The sequence below is a fragment of the Typopeltis vanoorti genome, chromosome 20 (genome assembly GCF_054136105.1).
Source record: "Typopeltis vanoorti isolate ZY-2024b chromosome 20, IOZ_Tvanoo_1.0, whole genome shotgun sequence".
NCBI lineage: Eukaryota > Metazoa > Arthropoda > Arachnida > Uropygi > Thelyphonidae > Typopeltis > Typopeltis vanoorti.
The window spans coordinates 62748068-62774055 of record NC_143568.1 but is presented as its reverse complement, the minus strand read 5'-3'; the positions used below and the strand labels follow the sequence as shown (position 1 = coordinate 62774055).

General features: G+C 36.6%; 1 protein-coding gene across 1 annotated transcript in view; it reads left to right on the top strand.

Annotated features, from left to right (window-relative positions):
* The window catches only part of LOC150095494 (deubiquitinase MYSM1-like), a 166168-nt gene that overhangs the window by 108528 nt on the left and 31652 nt on the right, over window positions 1–25988 (top strand). The window contains exon 9 of the mRNA XM_090410286.1: window positions 11010–11196. Within this exon, the coding sequence (XP_090266412.1) occupies window positions 11010–11196 (187 nt within the window). The remainder of the gene's footprint in view (window positions 1–11009; window positions 11197–25988) is intronic.

Genomic DNA, 25988 nt, shown 5'->3' with positions numbered 1-25988 from the left:
AGTTTTACACAGTGTTTAGCATTCTTGCATTTGTCTCTGTATTCTCTAAGAGCACAAGCTGGCTTATTTGCCAGGAACTTTTGATATGCTTTCTTCTTTTCCTTCACTGCCTCTTTAACTTCCTGTGTCCACCAGGGAGTTCTGATTTTTTTTTATCCTTGCAGACAACCTCACCACATGCCTATCTGGCAGAATCAATCAGTGTTTTCTTCAGAGTTTGCCACTGAATCTCCAAGGTTTGATTCCTGTTCTCAAACTCTTTCATTTTTTCTTCAATAATCTTTGTGTATTTTAGTCTACAGTTCACATCTGAGAGCTGCTCAACTTTTATTCGCTTTAAAACTTTCTTACATGTTATTCTTTTCAATATGAAATTCAATTTTATCCTGCTCAAGACTAAATAGTGATCACTTCCAATTTCAAATCCACTGTACACGCTGGTGTTCTGCACCAGGGAGAAAACATCACTATCAACAATAGCATAGTCAATGAGACTTTTCTTATTCCTTGCCTCTTCTCTCCATGTGAATTTGTGCACATTTTTATGTTGGAACATGGTGTTAGTAATAACCAGTCCATGTCCTCAGCAGAAATCCAACAGATATTAGCCATTATTATTAGCTTTGCTCTTTTCTCCAAATTTTCCCAAAATATTTTTGTATGTCTCACAATCATTTCGTGCTCTGCTATTTAGATCTCCAACAAGTACCAACTTTTCCTTTTTCATTGTGTCAGTTGCTTTTTCTAAAGCCTCAAAAAATTCCTCCACTTCTACCCTAGTAGAACCTTCTGTGGGACCATAGGCACAAATAAGCTCATTGTCCAGTTCTCCATTCTGATATTAGTTCTCATCACTCTACTTGAGACTGCCTGCCATTCAAGATTAGCCTCGTATTGTTTTTAATACTATGGCTACTCCTTTTCATTGATTGTCATTTCCTGAATATAACATTTTGTATTTATTGCTCAGAAAGATCTCACCAATTTTTGTCTTTTTTGTTTCAGTCATTCCTATTATGTCGATCTGGAACTTACCTAATTCCTCAGCTAGCTCCATTTCTTTGCCATTCAGGCTTCTTATGTTGATAGTACCGATCTTTAACTCTGGTGATATTGAGTTGGGATGTGTTTTCTGATTTGTTTCAGTAGCTGACTTTTTGTTGTTCACCCTGGTTCCCTGGAGAAAACAACGGGGGCCTTGTTTAACCGGGCGACACCCCAGCCGACATGAAATTTTATTATGTTGTACCATCATTTTGTATTTTGATTTAAGCCAATAAGAATACAATTTTCTCGGCTAAATCCCAAATTGCCAGCCCATCCTCGTTCGTTCAGTATCCAAGTAGATACCCAACAGGGTGCACCACGAGAAGGTGAGGATTGGACATTAGGTCAGAAGCCCTGGTCAGTTCTTTGCATTCCTTTAAAGGCTATATGGAGGTCTCCTCTCAGTTATACAGCTTTGACCCTTAAGCACCCCTTATTAGTATTATTATTAGAAAAACTCCTTTCCATTAGTACATCTACTGAACCATATTGATGTTACAGATGATAATTATATATAAGCAATAAAAATGTTACTCCTGACCAAAATAAAATATTTTCTGCTATCACAAGAACTGCCTGTGACAGTTACATTGTATAAAGACCTGTTCACTGATGTTTGTATGTAAAAATCTGTATTTTGTATGTGTTAAAAATTATAATACATATCAAACTGCGACATGTATTTGGCTTATGTATCTAAGTCCATGTAGAGTTTTATTTTTGACTAATTTTGCAAAAATAAAAAATTAAGAGAGAGACTAATCAAAACTACTCAAATGATTCAACAAATTTTAATAGAAATCCTAAATAACAAATTTCACTTAATCTTATCCAGCTAATGTGTAATTTTTAGTGTCCATTGGAAACATTTTACCAGTAATAATTGTGCTTTTGTTTTTTGAAAACAAAATTGAAAGCCATATTGAAATCGTGTATATATCCTAAATCCTGAACTTTATTAAATTCCATCTCTCCACCCAGAGTAGAGTTATTGCAATATATTATTTCAGAATGTAACAGTTCTAAAAAAATACCAAATTTGAGTATTTGGGCAAAATAATGCAACTAATACATCTTATTGAAACAAGAAAGTGATCTACAGGCATATCCTCTTCCCCCCCCCCCCCCCCACCACTTGATTTTTCAAGGATAAAAACACAAATAGCTTTTTTTCCAGAATAATGAATATGATCAGTCAACACATCCTTGCCCACTCCTCAACAAAATTTATGAATTTTGTCTTTTATTATGTAATTATCGCACTATCAATAATCCTTTAATGGTAATGGCAGAGTCATCAATGTGACCTTTGAATCCACTTAACTTACACTATTTTACTTGGAAATTGACTTACAGTATTCGTAATGTTTTGCTGTATGTTTCATTTTTATCAAGGGATATAAAAATGAACTTCACATCTGTGAAAGTAAATGAATTGCATGTTTTAAAATATATGAGAGTAAGAATAAATCTTAGCATAAATGTATAAATTAAATAAATCTATTAATTCCTTTTATTCCCTGTCAGGAATAGGCAGGGCCATTTTAGCCCTATTTAACTTTTATAGTCTGTTGGGGGGGGGGGGGTGAATGTGTGGTAGAAAAAGGAAGCAGACATCTCATTTCAAAAATGATACTTTTTGAATTATTTGCGACAAAAGTGATCTGTTTATATTCCTGAATTCAAATTAATCGCACGGAACACAGTTTGAATACGGCTGCTGTATATGAAGACCATTTCATCAGGTGGAAAAAATCAAAACTACTGAGCAGTCAGTTTAAATCACAGAGACCGTTCCTAGAAGTGGCATATGTGCTACAAAAACCTGTAGCACATATACCGCTGTTTTGAGAACAGAAATTGATATAATGCTGTTGGTTGTTGGAGCAGGTGTGTCTGCTTCTGAAACCAGAGTATTCTTTGCAGTTTAATTAGGCTAGCCATTGCCTTCTTTTCCTTTGTTAGTGTAAATTAATTTGTTTAGCAAATAGCTGAAATTACTTCAATTTTTACCAATATATTTCATGTTAAATTTTCACTTTATTTGTGTGTATATATATTGCTGCTTATAATTAGTGATGGTCTTGGCCAGCTATCTCTGATTTGCTACTGGTGGTGATTGAACTGCCCACCCAGTCTTCAAAAGTTAGATAGGGGTAAAATGGCCTCACCTACTCCCATATACAAGACATTGGTTGGTCAACCTATAGTACATTAGTACCGTATATGGGTGGCGGGTTGGGAAAGGAGAAACTTGTTTACATTTGATTTAAAAGCCCGTATGTTGTATTCCTTGGGAAATACGTCAGGGGAAAGACTGTTCCACAGTACCACGGTAGCAGGGATGGAGGAGGAAAAGAAACTTGTTCTGTGGGTTTCAAGGTGTACTGTGAAAGGATGTTGTGAGCAGCAGCTGTATGTGGGCTTAGTACAAAGTGGGGGAATTATTGATGCTGTTTCAGATGAACATTTCCCATGGAAATATTTATAGAATATACAAATTGCAGAGACCAAGCATCTCTGTGAAAGTGAGGAAGAGAGAGTTGGTGAGAGATGGTCATTTATCAGTCTAATTGCTCTCCTCTGTATTGAGTCAAGCATTTTGAGGGAGCTTTTGGGGACCCCCACTCTAAATGTGCGAGCAGTATTCGATAGATGGGGCAGATTTGTGATTTGTATAATGTTAACAGCTGTTTAGAGGTGAAGTAGTGTCTTGAGCAAAAGAGAAAACCTAGTTTTTTGGAAGCTGAGGATGCAATGGTTGTGATGTATTTATGCAAGGAGAGGCTTGTTGTCAGGGTAATTCCAAGAAGAGAAATTTCATCTTGTCTGGGAATTTTAGTGTTATCAAACACTAAAATTACTCCGGTTTCCAGTGTCCTCAGTATTCCACCTGTACAATGCAGAAGCGAATCGACAACTCAACCTTCCTTTCTGTGGAAAAATGGTAGAACACGAGCCTCATCCAAAATAGCTTGGGGTGAGCCTGGACAGAAGCCTAACCTATAAAAGGCAATCATCAACCTCTCCAATAAAATTAAAACCAGAAATAATATCATTTCAAGGCTTGCTGGAAACAACCTGGGGTTGTGTTGCAGAAGTTCTAAGGTCGTCTGCACTAACCCTCGTATTCTCTGCAGCAGAATATTGTGCCCCTGTCTGGGAAAGAAGGACACACACTAATATTATAGACACCCAGCTAAACTCTACCATGCACATGATTAGTGAGACAGTGAGAAGCACCCTTCTCTCCTGGCTGCCTATTCTATCTAACAATGCTCCACCACACATACGGAGAAGACCAGCCTCGATTAAGGAATTTAATAAAGCAGTGAGCAACCCACTCCTGTCCCTACATCAGACTATCATAAACCCACCTAGTCTATGCCTCAAATCTAGAAAGCCTCTCTGGTCCATGGACGAACTCTCTTCAGCTGTGCTGCCATCAATATCTGACATATGGAGAGAACACTGGTCCAACAAACTGCTTCCTGGTAGACAATCCCTGTGCTCCGCAGCCTGGTTTTGATCTTCCTAGGAAGATTTGGTCATCAGTAAACAGGATCAGAACTAGTCAGGGCAGATGTGGCTACCTTCTACATAAATGGGGGCTGTCAGATCACCCTTATTGTGATTGTTCTCCTGCGGCTCAGACGATTACTCATATTGTGTACGACTGCCCAAGGCACCAATTTCATGGTGGTGACCTACAGGACATCCACAAAGTGATGGATAAGTCCTTAAATTGGCTTTCCAGTCTGGAACTTGACCTGTAGTTGGTGTGGCAGTGGTTATGGAGGAAACAGAAGATCACAGTCCTGTCTCAACACAAAGACGTTATTCTCGTAGTCACTCTCATAGTCCTCGTCATGGTATCAACGGAACTCCTCATGTTAGAAGATGATGTAATGTGAAATGGGCTCCCTCTAATGGATCTAGTTTTCTCACACAAGACACAACTGCTCTCTAATTAAGCCTAGAATACAGCTACATTTATGTTGTGAAGTGTTGTGAGAACATGCAGCCTTGTCCTACTTGTTACAGTGGGACGATAATTGCCCCTGGCTTGATTATGACAAGTTACTTTGGCTTTATGTAAAAAAAAAAAAAAAAAAAAGGAAAGACTTAGAAAGCTGGTTGTGCCTTTTATGTAATGAACTTTTATATGTTAAGGTTTTCATCATTTGTTGCTGGAAATTGTGATTGTACTCTTCACTTACCAGTTTCATGTAGCCATAAGCATAAATAAAGTGTTATCAAAAACAATGGTGGGGGAAAATGGTTCTTTTTTAGGAGAAATAAGACAGAACTGGGTTTTACTAGCGTTGAAGTTGACAAGGTTATCTGAGCCCCATTGGAGGTCGGAATTAAGGGCAGTCCATGGTTGATGTTCTGTGGGTTGAAATGAGTTGTGTAAAGTAGGGGTTTGTCAAATGAAAGAGCGGAGTGTAATGTGCTGTCATCTGCAAAACTGTGTATTGGATTAGAGGTCAACTGAAGCAGGTCATTGATATATAGAAGGAAGATGTTGGAAGTTTATTTTCCACTTGGTTAGACTATAATAAATTTAGTTTAATCCTTTATCCAAGTGTAAGCAAACAAAGTTTGCACCTGAAGTATCTTCAGGACTGAGGCAACTCGTAGTAAAGGTGAACCAAGCTCTCATCTCTCCTTGTCTCAGTATTTCCCATAATGCAAAGCACATCTTCTTGCGGACATGTATAATGCTATGCATTAAGGGAATGCAGTGGGTCTGGCTTCCACTAATGAGACCTCAATAAGGGTCAAAGCAGGTCTGGGTAGTGGCCCTTCCCTTAATGCATAGCATTATACATGTCCGCAAGGAGATGTGCTTTGCGTTATGAGATATACTGAAACAAGGAGTGATGAGAGCTTGGTCCACCTTTACTACGAGTTGCCTCAGTCCTGAAGATACTTCAGGTGCAAACTTTGTTTGCTTACACTTAGATAAAGGATTAAACTAAATTTATTATAGTCTAAACAAGCGGAAAATAAACTTCCAAAATCTCATCTCCACAGCTTTTGTTTTACTTTCATCTTTCTTTTTAACCATCCGTATGTCTGAACCATATAACAGAGTGGAAGTGGCCATTACTTTATAAAATTTTAGCTGAATTTTTCATCTTGTTTATTTTATTCATTACTATAACGCCAGCAAAGGTTGGTCGATTGGTAGAGCCTCTGCTATTAATGGCTTAAGCAAGTTTGAGTGTGGTTAGTAGTTGGAAGGGGAACAATCTTTCAATGCTGTTGACACACTCTCCCTCGATGAGTCTTACTCCCTGGAGGTGTTACATAATAATAATAATTAAGTTTGGTAAAGAGCTTGTGTGCCGATTCATTTATTTGCATGCAGGAAGTATGCAGCAAGAAATCGCACAATATACCTTTTTTTCCTTTAACTTCGGTATCACAGCTTCGGCACTTCATAATGTCATTCGGTTTGTTGGCGATCGGCGATGCTGTGCTACGGGACTCAAGGTAATCTTCCATTGTTGATCTTTGTTGCCGCCATCTTTACTTTGCACGGTAGGCATGGCGCTTTCACGCAGCTGTTTTTTAGTTGTTAAAAACGGTTGATTTAATGGACTGTGCACTTAAGAGTTGTGCTGAAGTAATCGGCTCTTTGGTACCCTCTATTAGTTTTCCGTTTACTGGTTATTTTGCAAACACTTGCAATTATGATAAAATGCGGGAGCACAAATTTAATGTAACTTATTCACAGGTGCCACCTATACTGTACTCAGTTATTTGTAATCCCTGAAGATATCTCAGTGACTGAGACGAAATATTGGAAGCGTTAAAATTAGTTTTTAATCCTTTCCTAGTACTTTGTATATTCCATTTATACCTTCAACATGATGTCCTCCCAGCACTTGGAAATTACCCTCCATTGTTAAGAAAGAAAGACCACATCCTAGAAACTGTGCTGAAGAGACCCGAGCAAGTCTGTCAGAAATGTATTTTTATTTCATCCCATTACTTGATTAACAGGTGTAAAGTGATTCTTTTGTAATCTGATAGTATTTTATTGATACTGTATTTAGTACATAATGTACGTTACATGATTGCTATAGCAAATCCCTAGAGACCGTAGGCACAGTTTATTATAATTAGTGTGACAATACATTCCAGTTTGGCCAGGACTGTCCCGCTTTATGCATATTGTCCTGCATCCTGTTCAGTTTAGCATTTTTGTCTTCTCCTTCCTTTTTTTTTATGCACTATCTGCTTTTACCCAACCTTTTCCCAGTGCAGTGTAAATAAAACTTCATTTTAAAAACAGCATGTAAAGTGCTTGCTAATGGAAACGAATCAGTCTGGGGCACAAATGGCTAGGAGCAGCTAACTCCTTTAGATAAGAGTGATGGGAGAAGTATTTCAAACTGCTGCCCTACCAGCCAGTTGATTTCTTTAACAAGTGTGCCTCGTGTTGCAACCTGTGAGATGCACAAGGTCAGCAGTGTCAGTGGAAGGTATTGGTAATTATGTTTGGATGTATGTAAAATATATGCAGTAAATAGAAACTGAACTGTACTCATGTTATTTTTTAAAGTTAAGATAATCAATCTCTGGTAAGAGATGTTCACTGGGCATCTGCCACTTCACTATACATGCTCTTTGCACCATTGAAGATACTGCTGCATGTTGGTTCAGGTAATGTGGAGTTTGCATATTGCAGTCCTATCATAGAAATCCATGTTGTGTGCCTTGTTTCTGAATGTTTTTGTTCAAATTCTTGTTCCATTTGATGCCTGGAACTCTGCATTCAGTGTGTTGGTCGATGAATGGCAGTTTTTCATATTATCCTTCAAAGCACCCTATGATCACATTCAATACATGTGGTGGGTCATCCGCTGCTAGTGCAGTTGACTCCCTGTGCGTTTCAGTATGGTATCACTGGTTGTTGACCTGGGGTGGTCCAATTTGTTAACAATTTGCATAACAGCTAGGCCTGCAACATTGCATCCTTTCATAATGCCTCTTTCAACCTCTGTCAGTTCCTTTCTCAAGCCATTTCACCTGGCCACAGGTGCACTGACTTGGGAGCATCATATTCTTCCAATTCATACAGACTACAAACATGACTTCTTACATGGCACTATGCACCTTGCCCATGGGGATGTCTGTTGACTTCTTTCGAAGCAATGTATACTAAACTGAACAAACAATGCATACCCTTACTACATGTAATAAAGTATGGGCATATGTAATTTCAAAATTGTGGCATCCATTTGTGTTTTATATGGTATGGCGTGTGCACACACAGAAAAAAAAAAAAACTACTCAACTTTGCATCCCCCCTCCCTTCAGTACATGCTCTATGCAATATGTCACTTGACTGCTTGTACATTAATAGAAGCATGTGTAGAGTCTATGCCATTACATTAAGCTGTAGCAATGGCATTGACATTGGAAGAAAAGATGTTTATTGAGCATTATTTTCGTTTGTAAGGAGTTGGTAGAGCAAATGGTCCAAACCTATGACATGTTTGCGAGCAGTTTGTTTGTCATTTCTGTAAGCGTGCCCCAAGCAATAGTGTCTTTATTGCCTTAATTGAGAGGTTCCGACATACCGGAAGTGTTCTGCCGCAATGCAAAGGGCATTCAGGAAGACCACGAACTGTTAACACAAATGAGAATCATAATCGTGCTGGAGCTAGTCTTACAGTCTCCGAAACTGTCAATGCCGAACTTCAGTAAAACTTGAGATACTGAGGTGGTCACTACAGAGAATCCTAATTCTTAAGGAACTGGGTGCTTTTTTTGTACATCATTCAGTTAGGTCAGTGTTTAACAGCAACAATGCTGCATGGTGGGAATACTGTGCACATGTGCTGGCCAATGTCTATGAAGATCCATCCTTCCTGCATAATGTCTGCTTCTCGGACAAAGCATATTTCCATCTAAGCAATCATGTAAATAGGTGAACCTACAGGTTTCTCAAGATCTGAAATTGTTCAAGAGAAACCTCTTCACAGCAAGAAGTCATCGCATGGTGTGCAGTTTCTGGCCATGGCATAATTGGGCCCTACTTCATTGAAGAGGGTGGTGTAACTGTGAAATTGAATAGCAAATGCTACAGCGAGAATGTGTCGGTTCCGTTCACCCAGGATTTGCATAGGATGTGTCGTGCAAAAAACATTTCATTTTGTGCACAGGTATTCCAACAGGACAGAGCAACCTGCCACACATCACGTGGTTCTATAGCCTATTTATCAGAACACTTCCCTGGGAGGTTCACAGAATTCTCATACCCTTCACGTCCTACTGATATTGCATCACTTGACGTGCTTTCATTTGGGATATGCTGAAGGAATTTGTATTACACAATGACCTGGCTTCAAACTTGATCAACTAAGGGATAAAATTACATGATATGTCCAGCAGATGTCCCAACCCGTGTTCTCCAAGATGACAGAGAACCTTCGCATGCACTACGAAACCTGTCTTGAAAGACAAGGTGCTCATTTCGAGCAAGTAATCTACCATCGTTAATCCTTTATTCAACCTGATAGTTGTGGATGTACATATCATGTGTAAACATATATCTCTTTGCTAACCAAATTGCACTTATCCATGTTATTCAACTGGAGTTACAGAATCGTATCCAGATTTAGCTGGATGTCATGGCTGGTTGGGTGTGTGTGTGTGGGGGGGTTAATAAACCCATTTACTCCATAACACGTAGTTATTCAGTACTTTTGGGGGGGGGCATACTACTATAGATAGATTTGAACACTTGTACAAAATCAAAATTTAAGCTATGAAATATGTGGTCCATTCTGATGCTTTCTATTCTATTTCATCAATAAAAAATTTTGCTAGTCATTATCCACCAAATTAATTTCATGACCCACTAATGGGTCACAAGTTGCAGTTTGAAAATCACTGCTCTCGACTTGTCTGAGTTTCATTTTGTTTTGTATTATGTTTATGTGCATATTAAAGTTTTATGTTGTACTTCCTGAAGATGTTTCTGTGATTGAGACAAAATATCGGAAGCATTAAACATTGGTTGTAACTCTTTCCCCATGCTGTTTTCACACCTTTAAGCCTCTAACATTAGTTCTACCCTGCACTTATGGCCTAAACTTGATTAGTGTCATATATGCATTCTCCATATTACTCATACCAGGTCAGAAAGAGTAGAAGTTGTGATATTTTTTCAGAAAGGTAAACTATTCCTTCATCAGTGAATTTATAATTTACCTCAGCATTAAAACTGAAAATGCTCATTTTCGTAGGGCTTAGATTATCTGTAAAAGTTGAAAGAACTACTTTTTTTAGTTATTTTTAATTAGCTCACTATGTTTAAATCTCACTGATCATCTGTGGGAACATCTAGAAAGGCAACTGTTGCAACTTATCACTTTGAGGATTCTTCATTGGCAAGTAGTAATTACAGTTAAAGTTTCATGACCCAATATTGGTGCATTCTGATTTTTGAAGTAAAAAATAAACGTGTCTTTTCAAGCAAAGAAACAAGAACTGTGTAGAAGCATCCAAATAAATAGTTTAACAATTCATAGCTGCTTATTTTATAAATGAATCTTTATATTGAAATCAGGTATGTTTATTTTAAATTTTGTCATAAGTGATTTTTAATGTGAATTCCACTAATGACGATGGTAAACCTATCATGCATTTAGTGCTGAAAGTGTGCTATGGTTAGATAATCTGGTTCTCCTATTCTAGACTATAAATGGCAATTTTTTTCAAGCCACTTTGTGCCTTCATTGAACAGGATGGTGGTCTCACACTTGGCATTGAAAAATTATATACCATCTAAAGACTTTCATAGACATCCATGCCATGCCATGCTGAAGTTTGAACCTACAGCCAAGATGTTAGGAGCAGTAACACTATCTGCTTGATCTTGGTTGTGTGTACATACTTTTAAAAAAAATATTGCTTATGTGTAATTATTTCTATTTCAGCTGCCCTTCAGAGTACAAATAAATATAGAAGCTGTATTGGCCATGGATGTTCATGCACACTGCATATACACAGAAGTGATTGGCTTGTTAGGAGGATGGTATAAAAAGGAGCTAGACCTTTTACAGATATGTGTAGCAGAGCCTTGTGACAGTCAGAGTACTGGTGTCTGTTGTGAGGTTGATTCAGGTAATTATTTACATAAGTGTCTTAATTAGTATATGTCTATGTAGTATGTCTCTAAAATTCTTAGGGCACTTTTCAACACATCGGTGAGTTAAATTTTGGATGTTCATGCAGGATAAACTGAGGAAAATTTCAAAATAGTACATACAGTATAGTGGTCCAAAATTGATTAGTAAAAATCACCAGATTAAATCACAGTTTTGTTTGGGGGGGGGGGGCATGCATATGACCAAAAACATTGGGGGAAAAAAGTGGAATTCAGCAAACTTATCATTTGATAACATTTCATTGTTAGTGAACTGTAAAATTCACTTTTTTTGCAGTTTTAAGATTGTTAGAAAGAATGTAATAAATGGGTGGTAGTCAAACTAAATCTAATAGAATATTTAAATAACATTTAAATTTTATTTAATCACCTTTAAATGCTTTATAATGTGCTTTTTAAATTACCAGTGGCATTTGAACTATAAGAAAAGGAAGTGCTTTTATGATACTTTGTAATATATTTCAAAAAAGAACAAAGAACACATGAATCCAAAGAAAATGATGCCTTTTAATTCACTTAAAGTTGATGAAATACTCAGACCATCTTAGAATTTTTTCATGGATCAAAACATGAGGAGCATTCTGCCTTTTATCATGTAATTACTCTCTATGACAGTTAATCCCTTAATGGCAGTTGTAGAGCCATTAGTGGGTTAACTGTAATGGAACGATCTTTGTCACATAACTTAAAGTATACTGTTTTACTTGGAATTTACTTAATTGTCCTTCAACATTTAACTTGCTGTTTTTCAGTTTCTTTATTATCTGTTCTCAGACATAAAAACAGATTAACATGTGTAAAAATAATCTATTATATGTGACGAGATCAATCAGCTCATCCATCCATCCATTCTGAAGCAATTATTCACATTAATAATGGATCCCAAGTACTTCAACTTGCTGGCTTCTTAATTCTTTCTCCATTAATGTACATTTGTTTCTCAGTAGCTTCCCTGTCTGTATTTCCTTTGAGAACCATGATCTTTATCTAGCTAGGATTGAGCTGAAGTCCTCTGTTCTTACATCTTTAACTTTGTCAAGAATTTGTCCTAGTTCTTCTTTTCATTACAGAGGAGTACTGTATCATCAGCGTACATCAGATTACTGATCAATTTACCACCTATCCTAAATCATGTCTTAATTTTATCCAATGCTACATGCATGATGTCCTCAGCATAGATACTAAACAAGTGAGAAAAAGGGAGGTATTCTTGCCTAACTCCCTTTACAATTTGAAGCTAATCAGTTAATCTAACACCTGTTCTTACCATGGCTTCTTGCTCACTGTACTAGTTAGCTATCAACCTCATAGTGTGTGTTGAGGAAAACCTATTATTTTCATTACTTCCCACAGTTTCACATTCAAAAGCTTTAGCGTAGTCTGTGAAACATAATACCATAGGGAATCTAAATTTTTTATGCTTTCCTATGATCTATCTAGGGCAAAGAATCTGATCTCTGGTACTGAGTGTACCAGGAAAGATTTATGCAAGCATATACTGTACTTGAAAGTTGGTATATGTACAATAAGAATTTGGGCCAAATAAAGATAGCCAAACCACACACAAAAAAATTCATCTTGTAAGAAATAAGTAAGAAACCATGGGAGAATATAAGGATCTGTCTGAGAGTAATATTTATTTATTTCTATAAGAGATATCTGAAATCTAGAAAATAATTTGAGATTTTATTTGTAATTTCAAATGACCAATTTTCATATGTTTTTGGTAACAGGAATTCAAATTCTAATACTGAATAGTTTTCATAAAATTAATTATAGGGTACATACATTAGCAAAAAGAAAAGAAAAAAATGTGATCTCTAGTACCCTTACCTTTCCTAAAACCTGCTCATTCCTCAGGCATATCTGCCTCAACTTTGGCCACAATCCTATTTAGAATACTCATTAATAAAATCTCGCTTGCATGAGAGATTAAACTAATAGTTCTGTAGTTCTTATAATCCTTCATATCTCTCTTCTTATGCACTGGTATGAAACAGACTTCTTCCAGTCTCTGGACCATGATACTGTCTCCCATATCCTTGTAACCAATCTGTGAAACACTCTTATCCTTCCATCTTCTGTGGCCTTAATTAACTCTGCTGGATTCTATCTACACTAGGGGTCTTGTTGCTGCTAAGCTGTTTAACTGCTCTTTCAACCTCATGCCTAAGTGGAGGTTCCAATTCGAAATTTTCCTGGTGAGACGGCGCTTCCAAATTTTTCTTATCCTCTCTGCTGTACAATTGCTCACAGTATTCTTTCAATCTGTTTTTGATTTTCAGTTCTTCTGTTAGTACTGCTCCAGTCCTCTCTTTGATGACATTCAGTTTGGGCTTAAACTTGTATTTTAGGTCACAAACTAAACAAAACATCCTTTTATAATTGTGCTTCCTCATCTGAAACTATCTCTTCACATTTATTAGTATGATAATTTTCCTTGTCCTGCCTCATGGCTCTTCTGACTTCTCTATGTAATTGCTTATATTCTTCAGTCCCTGTAGTCTCTTTGTTTCTGCAACTGCCTTCCTTCGACAAGATCCCATGCTGAATCTGATAATCATGGATCTCCTGGTCTTTTAATGGGGCTGAGATACTTCTTGGCTGTATCCTGTATTATTACCTTGACTCCTTTCCAAAGCAATTTCAGGTGAGTTCTCACTAGTCTCCAAAAAATCATCCAGCCAAGTTGATGTTTCTTCTGTGAACCCACTAGGAATTACTCTGACATCCGGTCTAGTGAGATGTGCCCGACTTGGAAGGTTTGCATCCTGGCTCTCCAATTGTCTTCGACTGTTGGAAAGCCAGGATGTAATCAATCTAGTGCTATGACCTCTCAATGCTAGATGTCCAAGTACAGGTCTGTTGTGGGTGTTTCTGGAAGCAGGTATTGGTAATAACTAATCTGTTAGCATGGACAAATTCCAACAGTCTTTCACCATAGGTGCTACATTCATCCAGACCAAACATGCTGCACTCAGGTCTAACTCTCATACTCTTTCCAACTTTTGTATTAAAGTCCCCTGAAATGTAAAAATGCACCTTTCCTTGGTTGGCTGTCCAAAACTGTGTAGGTTTTCATAAAATTCCTCACTCTCTTCATCAGGCCTATCTGTGTGGGGTGAATAAACTACCATGATTGACACATTAGTAGGATGAGCCTCAAGTCTAATACAAAGTATCCTATCATTAATGAGATTATAACCAAGAAGGGCTCTTACCTGAACTACCTTCAGTATCACAGCTACCCCATGAGTTACCTCCTAATAAACAACTAGCTTACAATCCTGTCTTTTGAAGTAATCTTCTCCATTCCATCTGTTATCTGTAATTCCCGTAGATGTTAATTTTATACTTCATCTCTTTAGGTACAATATCAAGAATACCCATCTGTAGACCCTGTATATTCCATATGCCTGTGTAAGTTCCCCTCTAAGATTAATCTCATACCTTCTGTATTCCTTGTTCACAGTATCACTGACTTTTGTTGGAGACTAATAGACTTCTCAAGTATACCCTCTGCCTAAGCCCTGAGGCATTTGAAATATCCCTTTCAAATAAGTGCCTCCGTAGCGCAATTGGAAGAATGATGGTACATTGCGGCCTTTGATTAGAATAGGCATAAGTTCGATTCTCGTCATGGCGGGAGGAATCTTTATCTGGATGATTTTCAATCAAAGGTGAGTTAGCCGATCTAATACGGAGGTAGCAGGGTTTTTTCCCCCTGGAAACTCGGGTTTTTCATCTCGCATACAGACAAATCGGCCCTTCAGAACACATGCAATTTACAGACATAGAATACTAGTTGTGGTGGGGGGGGGGAGTAGATGGCGTTGATGGATATGATTTGTAGTAGAGGTTCAGTGTAGTGGTTGAGACAGTTGTAGGTGTCCTCCCACGATGAGTCTCCGGACTCCTTGGAGGTGTCAGGAATAATAATAATATCTAGGAGGTTTGGTCCCAATTCAGTTCATCCCATGTTGGCCAGGTGGGTTGGAACTTCAGCCTGTTACGTGAGGCAGATATCCAGGGGAGAAGCAGATTCCCACTGCATAAGACAAAATGAAATAGGAAAGATTCACTCCTAGGCCTCAAATACTCGGATAGTATTGGGGGGGGACGCAAAAAGAAGGGAAGGGACCAATCTACAAATAATATAACAGATGTATATTGCATGAAGTAAGGCATGGTCGAGATTACGGTTTGCCACTCCCATACTCACTAAAGTGAGCCCTTGAGGGAATAATGAATTTATTTAGTAAAGGTAAATTTAGGAAAGCATGCTGTAAAAGGAATTAGAGATGATACAGGTGACATGAACTGGTGGAAAAGCTATCCTTGATGTATGGAGTAATTATTTCAAAAAATTGCTAAACGAAATGAGCAGTGACAGCACAGTGGTAAAAAAATATCCATACTTGAAGTAGAATGAGCCATCAAAAGCCTGAAGTGTGGAATGGCAGCAGGAGTAGAGGATATTCAACCAGAAATGCTCAAGTATGAAGGTATAAAAGGTTTTACAGTGGCTGCACTGCATAGTTCAGAAGGCCTAGACAGAGAGACAAATTCCAGATGATTGGAGTAGAGCTCTCATGGTACCCATATATAAAAAGGGAAATAAAACAATTTCAGAGGCATTTCCCTATTGAGTGTTCCTGATAAGATTTATGCAAGTATACTTGAAAAAAAAAAAAAATGATTAGAGGCATGGAAGGACTGTGGAAGGGAAGCTGGATTCAGGATAATTAAAGGCTGTCAGGATCACTTTACTTAAAGGATTTTTCACTTAAAAATCATTAAATAAGTGTTTTAAAATTACGTTTATTGAAATACATTCTTTTTTTTTCCTTTCCTTGCAAAATACTATTGATCATCATGCTTCAGTTTTAGAAATGAGTTTTTTTATGAACAAGAAATTATGTTAATTTGTAATACTCCCTTTCCAGTTGTGATACTTTCAATATCAAAATTTTATATCCTGATTACTTTTTTTTTGTAGGATACTCATTCTAATAATATAAATTGTAATACTCCCTTTCCAATTGTGAGACTTTTTTTTATATAAAAATTTTATATCCCAAACAGGTGATTACTTTTTTTTTTGTAGAATTCTTATTCTAATAATGAATGTTTAACCACTGTAGATATATTTTGAAAATATATGGAACATCTCCAATTGTAACCTTCCCCCCTCCAATCTGTTCCAGGAACTGAAGTATAAATAACTACTAATTTTCTACTGGTTTAAAAGTTTGTACAGAACTATATTATAATATAATTTTCCTGTTTCGACCAAAGAAAAAAGTAATCATATTATGCTGTCGAAGCAGATACTTCTACCTTACCTTCTTTTTCCATCAGATATTCAGCCGTTTTCTGAAATTCTAACTTTTACAAATACATTTCATGTTATATTTTTACTATATAAAAATATGCTCCAAAAAGAGGTTCCCCGTCCCCCCAAAAAAAAGTTCCAAATATTACTTCTTTTTACTAGTTATCATTTTTGAAATAAGCTGTCTTAGGAATGTTATATAATAATTCTGTCTGCTTGAGGTAAAGACTGACCTCAAATTAATCTCACTGCTATTGAGAAAAAAAAGAACACTTCCCAATAACTTGCACTAAAGCAGTGCTTCCCAAACTTCTGGATGTCAGGGCCCCCTTTGCAAAAATTAAAATATTTCACGGGCCCCCCTCGAAAAAAAATCGTAACAGAGATATATTATTATAATATTTATTGTATTTATATTCAATACAAAACTTACACAGCGAATATTGAAAAAATCAAATGCATATATTACATTTTTTGCCTCTTACCGTTTGGTTCTGAAGACGATACGGACTGTTCTGGTAAAATATGAAATACTGTCCTTTTTTTTTTTTTTAGTCTGTTTCTGCTTCTTCTGATTGTTCGCGGGATTTTTTTTTTATTTTTTATCAACCACTTATCCATCTCAGGGTTAAATTTTCTAACGTAGAATAGATCAAATAATATCACCACTTACCAATACTGGCACACCACAGACTGATAACATGAAATTAGTGAATATTACCTGAATAAGGGAATCCCCGCACCAGGAACATTTTTCACTTTTGTGACTTTTCTCCTTTTACGGTAATTAAGCCTAACGCGAAACAGACAGCAAAGGCAGTCTGTTTATTAAAACGTGCATATGATTGGTGCGGTATTAACAAAAGATCATGCAACCGAAAGATAAAAGCATAGCTGACAATTGAGTTGAAATGCTAACTCTCATCAACCGAATTCCATATGTGAAACTGACATAACATTCATTATATATATATATTACTTAGTTTCAACATTTTTACGAATTTTAACACGTTCGGTTGAATTTTATTGCTGCCTTGGGAAATCGAACTCACACACATCTAATTAATAACAATAGTTTTAGTTAGATACTGTGTTTGCCCATGCAACATATGGTTTTGTTTCAGTCTATACAGCATAGTTTCTGTATGAGGGGACATGTGGTTCATTAATTAGTGTGTTTTTATCCCAGTTGTCTCTAATTGCACTATTTGCTAAGAAATATATTACACAGACTCCTCATACCTTATTCACTGGCATAATAAAAGTACTTATTTTTATTGCCTCTGCAATATAGTGGCTCTTAGGGAGGGCATGTTGTTTACCACTGCAAGCGAGTTACTATATCCCCACATGAACTTGTTTAAGCTTTTTTTTCATGTGTGAAGTATATGCGAAACTTTTATTAGTAACAGAAAACTAGCTCGGATGACGGTGATAATATAAAACGAGTTTTGATATGTATATAAAGTCAATATCAACAGTCCCTGATTACGAACGCGTTAAGAAAGGGACAGAAAGATTTGGAACTTCCTTGGAGAACATTCGAAGTAAATACAATTAACCACTGCTTTGAAATGAAACATATGAATAAGCAATATTTACTAATATTCGTTAAGCGCCGAAATACGCAGGAAGCAAAGTTTGTGAACCAACACCAATGTGTGGATTTTTCCATTAAAATATAAACAATAACAAAAAAGAAATAATAAAAGTTGAATACGTTTCTTTTAAAATAAAAAAAATACACTTAGTCTTAAAACATTTTAAATTTGTTTTCATTATTTCACGGCCCCCCTCAACAAAACCTACGGCCCCCAAGGGGGCCGCGGCCCACAGTTTGGGAAGCGCTGCACTAAAGAACCTGAAGCAGTAGTGCAGTATACATCAGTAAGTAATGTCTTGCTTTGTATTCAATTGTTTGATTGATTAGCAGACATCCTACACAGAAATACTGATATTTCTTTACAGGCTGATACAATATTATGTCAAACGCAATTTGTATTAATTGCAGCTTCAGTTGTATTATCAAAAAGTTATGAATTATCTGATATATCTTGAAAGGAAAGAATGATTTGAATTTAAAAAAAGTGTGGACGTGTATAGGCGTTCAATTTTTTTGAATAGAGGAGTTATCCATCTATTCAACCTGCATATATTTAGGACGATGTGGAAGGAATACCGTATGCATTATGAAAATTATAAGCAGCAGGCTAGAATAGTCACTACTGTTGTACGGAAAACTAAATCCAAATATGAAAAGAAACTGGCTCTGCAAGCTAAAGACAATCCACGAGAATTATATCGAATGCAGATGATGTGAGGGTGATAGATGCAGAAGAGGATCTTCAACTAATGAGTGTCCATTTTGCTAAAAGCTATCAACCTGGTATATGCAACATTGAGTTCACTACTACCTCATCACTGAATGAAGAAATTCAGGTGTATGAAGAGGAGGTATTAGAGCTGTCACAAACAATAAGAATTCATCAATAGGAACTGATGGGATATCAGCATGGGTGCTAGAAGAGTGTTCAGCTGAACGGCTATTCCTTTGACCAAGCTATATAATTTGAGTCTCAGAGGGATCTGCAGGAATAGAAAGAATGTATGGTAATCTCATTGCAGAAAGGATGTAAAGACCGATGTATCCAACTATCGACCAATGAGTATCTCAGGAGTGGTGGTGGTGAAGATTTTGGAAAAATTGGTTGAGGCTTGTATTCAGTATTCGATTCATAGTAAACCTATAAACCGCATAGGTTTACTAAGGGAAGGTCATGCTTTAGCAACTTGCCTGCATTGTATAATAATGTTATCATTGAACTAGACAAGGGAAATGAATACACTATGATAATTTTGGATTTTGCTAAGGCTTTCAACAGAAAACAGCATCAAAGACTATTGCATAAATTGGAGGATATAAGTTTGATTATAAAATATTAGCATGGAAAAGAGAATAGCCGACTGACAGATATCAAAAAGTGATATATGGGGGTGTGAGTCTGCAAGATAGCTAGCAGTGTATACCACAAGGATCAGTCCTTTGTCCAACTGTTATTCAATCTGTACATTACTGATATTGTAAAGCATTTGACAGACAACATACAGCTATTTGCTGATGAAGCAAAGATAGGTTGGGTAATCGGGGGGGGGGACGTAAGGGTCAAAGCTGTATAACTGAGAGGAGACCTCCACATAGCCTTTAAAGGAATGCGGAGAACCGACCAGGGCTTCTGACCTAATGTCCAATCCTTACCTTCTCGTGGTGCACCCTGTTGGGTATCTACTTGGATACTGAATTGGAACGAGGATGGGCTGGCAATTTGGGATTTAGCCGACCAAATTGTATTCTTATTGGTTAAACCAAAATAAAAATTGATGGTACAACATGACAAAATTTCATGCCGGCTGGGGGCGTCGCCCAGTTAAACAAGACCCCCGTTGTTTTCGCCAGGGAACCAGGGTAAACAGTGAAAAGTCAGCTAGTGGAACAAATCTGAAAACACACCCCAACTCAACATCACCAGAGTTAAAGATCTGTACTATCAACATAAGAAGCCTGAATGGCAAAGAAATGGAGCTAACTGAGGAATTAGATAAGTACCAGATCGACATAATAGGGGTGACTGAAACAAAAAAGACAAAACTAGTGAGACCTTTCTGAGCAATAAATACAAAATGTTATATTCAGGCAATGACAATGAAGGAAAAGAAGGAGTAGCCATAGTATTCAACACAAAATACGAGGCTAATCTTCTTGAATGGCAGTCAGTCTCAAGTAGAGTAATGTGGGCAAATATGAGAATGGGGAACTGGACAATGAGACTTATTTGTGCCTATGGTCCCACAGAAGGTTCTACTAAGGTAGAAGTGGAGGAATTTTTTGAGGCTCTAGAAAAAGCAACTGACACAATGAAAAAGGAAAGGTTGGTCCTTGTTGGGGATCTAAATAGCAGAGTACAAAATGTTTGTGAGACATACAACAATATTTTGGGAAAATTTGGAGAAAAGAGCAAAGCTAATAATGATGGCAAATATCTGTTGGATTTCTGCTCAGGACATGGACTGGTTATTACTAACACCATGTTCCAACATAAAAATGTGCACAAATTCACATAGAGAGAAGAGGCAAGGAATACGAAAAGACTCATTGACTATGTTATTGTTGATAGTGATGTTTTCTCCTTGGTGCAGAACACCAGAGCGTACAGAGGATTTGAAATTGGAAGTGATCAATATTTAGTCTTGAGTAGGATAAAATTGAATTTCATATTGAAAAGAATAACATGTAAGAAAGTTTTAAAGGGAATAAAAGTTGAGCAGCTCTCAGATGTGAACTGTAGACTAAAGTACACAAAGATTATTGAAGAAAAAATGAAAGAGTTTGAGAACAGGAATCAAATCTTGGAGATTCAGTGGCAGGCCTTGAAGGAAGCCCTGATTGATTCAGCTAGAGAGGCATGTGGTGAAGTTGTCTGCAAGGATAGAAAAATTAGAACTCCATGGCAGACACAGGAAGTTAAAGAGGCAGTGAAAGAAAAAAAGAAAGCATATCAAAAGTTCCTGGCAAATAAGTCAGCTTGTGCTCTTAGAGAATACAGAGACAAATGAAAGAATCCTAAACACTGTGTAAAACTAGCTAAACAAAAGTCATGGGAGGACTTTGACAAGAACATAGAAAAGAAAGTGGTAAGATATTCTGGAGGTTGTTGAAGAAGCAGAAGCTTAGAAATGGAGGAAAGAGTACTATAAAAGGAGTTAGAGATGATAAAGGTGACATGAAAATGGGGAAAAAAGATAACCTTGAACTATGGAGTAATTACTTCGAAAAATTGCTAAATGAAACAAGCAGTGATAGCACAGTGGTAAAAAACAATCAACAGGCATACAGTCAGGAATACATATCACTTGAAGTAGAAAAAGCCATCAAAGGCTTGAAATGTGGAAAGACAGCAGAAGTAGATGATATTCGACCAGAAATGCCGAAGTATGGTGGTATTAAAGTCTTACAGTGGATGCACTGCATAGTTCAGAAGGCCTGGACAGAGGGACGAATTCCTGATGATTGGAGTAGAGCTCTAATAGTACCCATATATAAAAAGGGAAATAAAACTGAATGTGAGAATTGCAAAGGTATTTCCCTACTGAGTGTTCCTGGCAAAATCTATGCAAGTATACTTGAGAAACGGTTGAAAAGAATTGTGGAAGAAAAGCTTGGTGAAAAACAAGCTGGATTCAGGCCAAATAGAGGCTGTCAGGATCATATCTTCACTTTGCAACAAATAGTCGAGAAAGCATGGGAATATAACAAAGATCTGTATTTAAGTTAGTTTTGTCAATCTGGAAAAAGCATATGACAAGGTGCCAAGAGAGAAGCTATTCAATACGCTACAGTTATATGGTGTCAATGGGCATTATATCAAGCAATAATTAGTCATTATTTGAGTTGTAAGTCAGCAGTTAGAATTGAAGGAAGTATGGGAAGATGGTTTAATGTTAAATCTGGTGTTGGACATGATGTACATTATCTCCTCTGCTATTCGTTATCTATATGGATCACATTATGAAGGAAAGTGGTATTAAACTCGATATCAAAATTGGAGATGTTAATGTCAGCTCTTTGCTTTATGCTGACGATGTTGTTATACTTCTAAATAAATCCGCTACAAGTTTGCAAGATTCCCTGACTAAATTGAATAGTTGTTGTAATAGATATGGTATGAAGGTCAGCAACAAAAAGACAAAGAAAAGAGGTAGAATCGTTGAAAATGTCAACTGTGTTGTGAATGGAGAACTTGTGGAACAAGTAAAACATTTCAGCTACTTATCAACGATTTTTAGTGAAGATGGTAAATTAAATATGGAAATAGACAACAGAATCAACAAAGCTGGTATGGTAGGAAGACAAGTGAATAAATTCATATGGAATAAGAGAGAAATTAGTCAGAACGCTAAATTTGCTGTACACAAGACAGTGTTCAAACCAGTTGTAACTTATGGATCTGAGAGCTAGCTCAGAAGTAAAACACTTGAACAAAGGCTAGACACTGCAGATATGAGAGTCCTGAGAAAGATTAGAGGTGTGAACAGATGGCATCATTGGCAATATCATATTAAAAACGGGGACATTAGGAATGAACCAGACATTGTCAGCATCCAGGAATGTGTTAGCAGAGCTAATCTCAGGTGGTATGGTCACTTAAACAGAATGGGCAAGGAAAGAATAGCAAAGCAAGTGTTCTCTGCCAGTTTGGCAGGAAAACAACCCAGAGGAAGACCAAGATATAGGTGGATTGATACGGAACAAAGTTCCTTAGACGATAGAAATATAAGATCTGATAATGTTGGAGGCTTGACAAGTAACAGGCTGATTTGGAGGAAAATTGTAGATCTCAATATTGTGCTCTTTGGCAATACCTCAGCACCAAGTGGATAAACTGCCAGGGCTCATTTTCCCTTCCCCTTCTATAATCAGACTGTTGTTTCCACTCTCCTGTTCCAGACTGTGTGACTCCCAGTCACAAAATATTTATTTGCAAACCTATAGCACATTCAAACTGCAGGTGGGCTAAGGATTTTTTTTTTCCCCATTTTTATGGATTTGATATTTTTTTGCTTATTTATTATTATCACCAAACCTCCATGGAGTCAAGTGACTCATCACAGGAGATACCACTGTTACCTGCACAGTTCATCACACCTTGACTTAAATACATTGACTGTCTCTGCACTCACCACACTTTAAGCAATGCCAATGCATTGCCTAAGTCAAGAATTATCATTCTTGATCTCTTAACTAGTCCTCCTTCTGAATATGTTATATGCCCTCAGTAATTTCTCAAACTTAGATCAAGTTTGAGAAATTGTCCTTGCCCGAAAGCTTTTTATTCCATTCTTTATTCAAAAATTCCACCAATATCTAAGCCTTGGTTTTCTGGTAATATTGAAGCAGTCTAAGAAACAATTCACCATATCGCAGGTAGATTGAGACAAGACAAAAACTCCAGCTTTACTTTTGACATACACTTAAACATTACAAAAACAACTGCAAAACTTCCTAAAAATTTGACTTTAAAGAACTGGATTCAGAAATTTGTCTTTTGCACAATTTTAGTTTTGTCTTCTAATCCCTATCAAAGGATGTTGAGCACAATTTATGTCCATCTGTCTTTCCACTTTTTTATCTCTGTCATTCATATGCCACTACATCAGCACCTAAATACAAAACTGCCTTCTTGACATCGTTGAGGCAATCTTCAACCACACCAGAAACGTGCATTACATGGCTCCTTTAGCCTTTCATTCAAAAGACATTAGAAAGACCTTGAGAAAAAGAAATTTTGGTATTTAAACCTAGATAAACCTAATCTTGATAGTATCATTTCCTGGTTGCATCTAAAATTTGTGCTTCTGCCCACTCCAAAAATAAGAAATGTGATCATTAAGCCTGAATTTCTAGAGCTATACCTTGATTCAAATCCTCAAACTAATTTAAAGTCTAGAATAAATTAGAATGAAAAAAAAAAAAAACCATTTTGGTTCCTTTGTATTACTGTTAATATGCTGATATATTTTAATTAAAATACTTAAAATACCATCAATTAATTAAGACTATTGGAGGTGTAATGTTTTTGGAATAGTTTAATAAGTTTAATATAATTCATTTAAAAAGAAAAAGGGAAATAAAAAACAAAACCAAAAGAAAATCAGACTTTGAAATTAGTCAAAATTGGAATTAAAATTGTAATACATGCTTTAACTGGCAACATCTAATATAAAACATTATAAAAAAGAAAAAACTGAAAGTTTTAACATGTTAACATGCCATCACTGGGATCCTCCATAATGCTATGGTTTGGTAATATACATTTCATTGTCTGTTATTATCTAAAGGAAGTGAGAAAGGAATTTCAGCAAATGAGTTGATGAGCTTAATTTATTTGAACAATATTAGGATTTCTTACATTGGTTGATAGATGGTGGATAGAACAGTACCTTATTTTCTTTAAATTGCCAATTGTGAAATAACATGGCCCAAAAAAAGTTTATTGCAGTTGGTTGATTTTAATTGCATTTGTAATTCTGATTAGTGTAGTTTTGTTCACTTTTTTTTTGTAAAAAAAAAGTCCGTAATTACAGAAGATCAAGCCTTTTATTTTCCTTTGTTGGCTATCCTTACTAAATTCTCTCAGCTGGATTTGTATTTTTTAAAATGGTTGTGTTTTTTAAAAAAAAACATTATATTGTAGTGTTAGCCATGTTCTAGTAATCTACTATTTAGATTTCAAATAGTGGACTATGTAAGTGATGTTCAACACCAGAAACTATAGACTCATAATAATGATAATACCTATCCATGTACTATAGGTTGAGTAACTTCTCATAGATGGGTTCCCATTAAAAAAAAAAAAAAAAAAAAAAAAAAAAAAAAAAAAAAAAACCTTATGCCAGGAACTGTATACTACATTATAATATTGAATAACATTGATGTAAGTTCATGTAAATTTATATCCGAGAGGGTACTGTATTAAATTTGAGAAGTTTGAGGATGTCTTATAGCTTTATATTTTCGACTTGTGGGTTCACTTGTGCATTCATCAGAACTGACATCCCATGTCAGAGATTGCAAAATCTCAAATCTCTCACCCATCCACCCTGTTTTATTTGCTTTGGCTCAAAATTTCTGTGTCAAACTATCTTGTTGCCTTCATTTGCTGTCTCTAATGCCCTCCAGTCTCTGATAGCCACTTTGACCTCTTCAACTATCAATCTCTAAAACTTAATTTTCTGCAGTTGAAATACCCTAGTAGTGAGATTGTCTTACTCAGGGACTTCATTGTCCACAACTCAAATTCGTTTTCTTTCTCCAGTTTCACCAATCAAGCCTGCATGCCAAAGTGTTTGCTATTCGGTAATGCCCTAACACAGATAAATCTCCCTCATAGAATGCCAGAAAATCCCCAACAACATATCAATGTACTTGACCTCTTTGTAACAAGTTTCCCCTCCAAATATGTAAATGTCAGTTCTCCTTTTAGTAACTCAGACCTCAACCTCATACAAATCTCCTTCACCATAAAACAACCTTCATCCAATAGTTATTAGTCTCGTGTCCTTTGGCATCACTACAAGGGTGCCAATTGGGATGACCTCTGTCACTTCTGCTCTTCCTTTCCATGGTCTGACCACTGCTTCAGTTTTTCTGATCTAAACACCTGCTCGAACCAAAAAAACAAATCATCCTCACAGGAATGAAGGCCTTCATCTCTATTCCACCCAAAATTCCCACCCACTATCCAAGCCTTAATTCTTGAACAAGTGTGCCAGTGCAGCACAAGAAAAAAATTTAGGATACCAGGAATGGCTAAGTCCAAAACTCCAACAGTACATTTCACCTAAGTTACATCCCTCAGT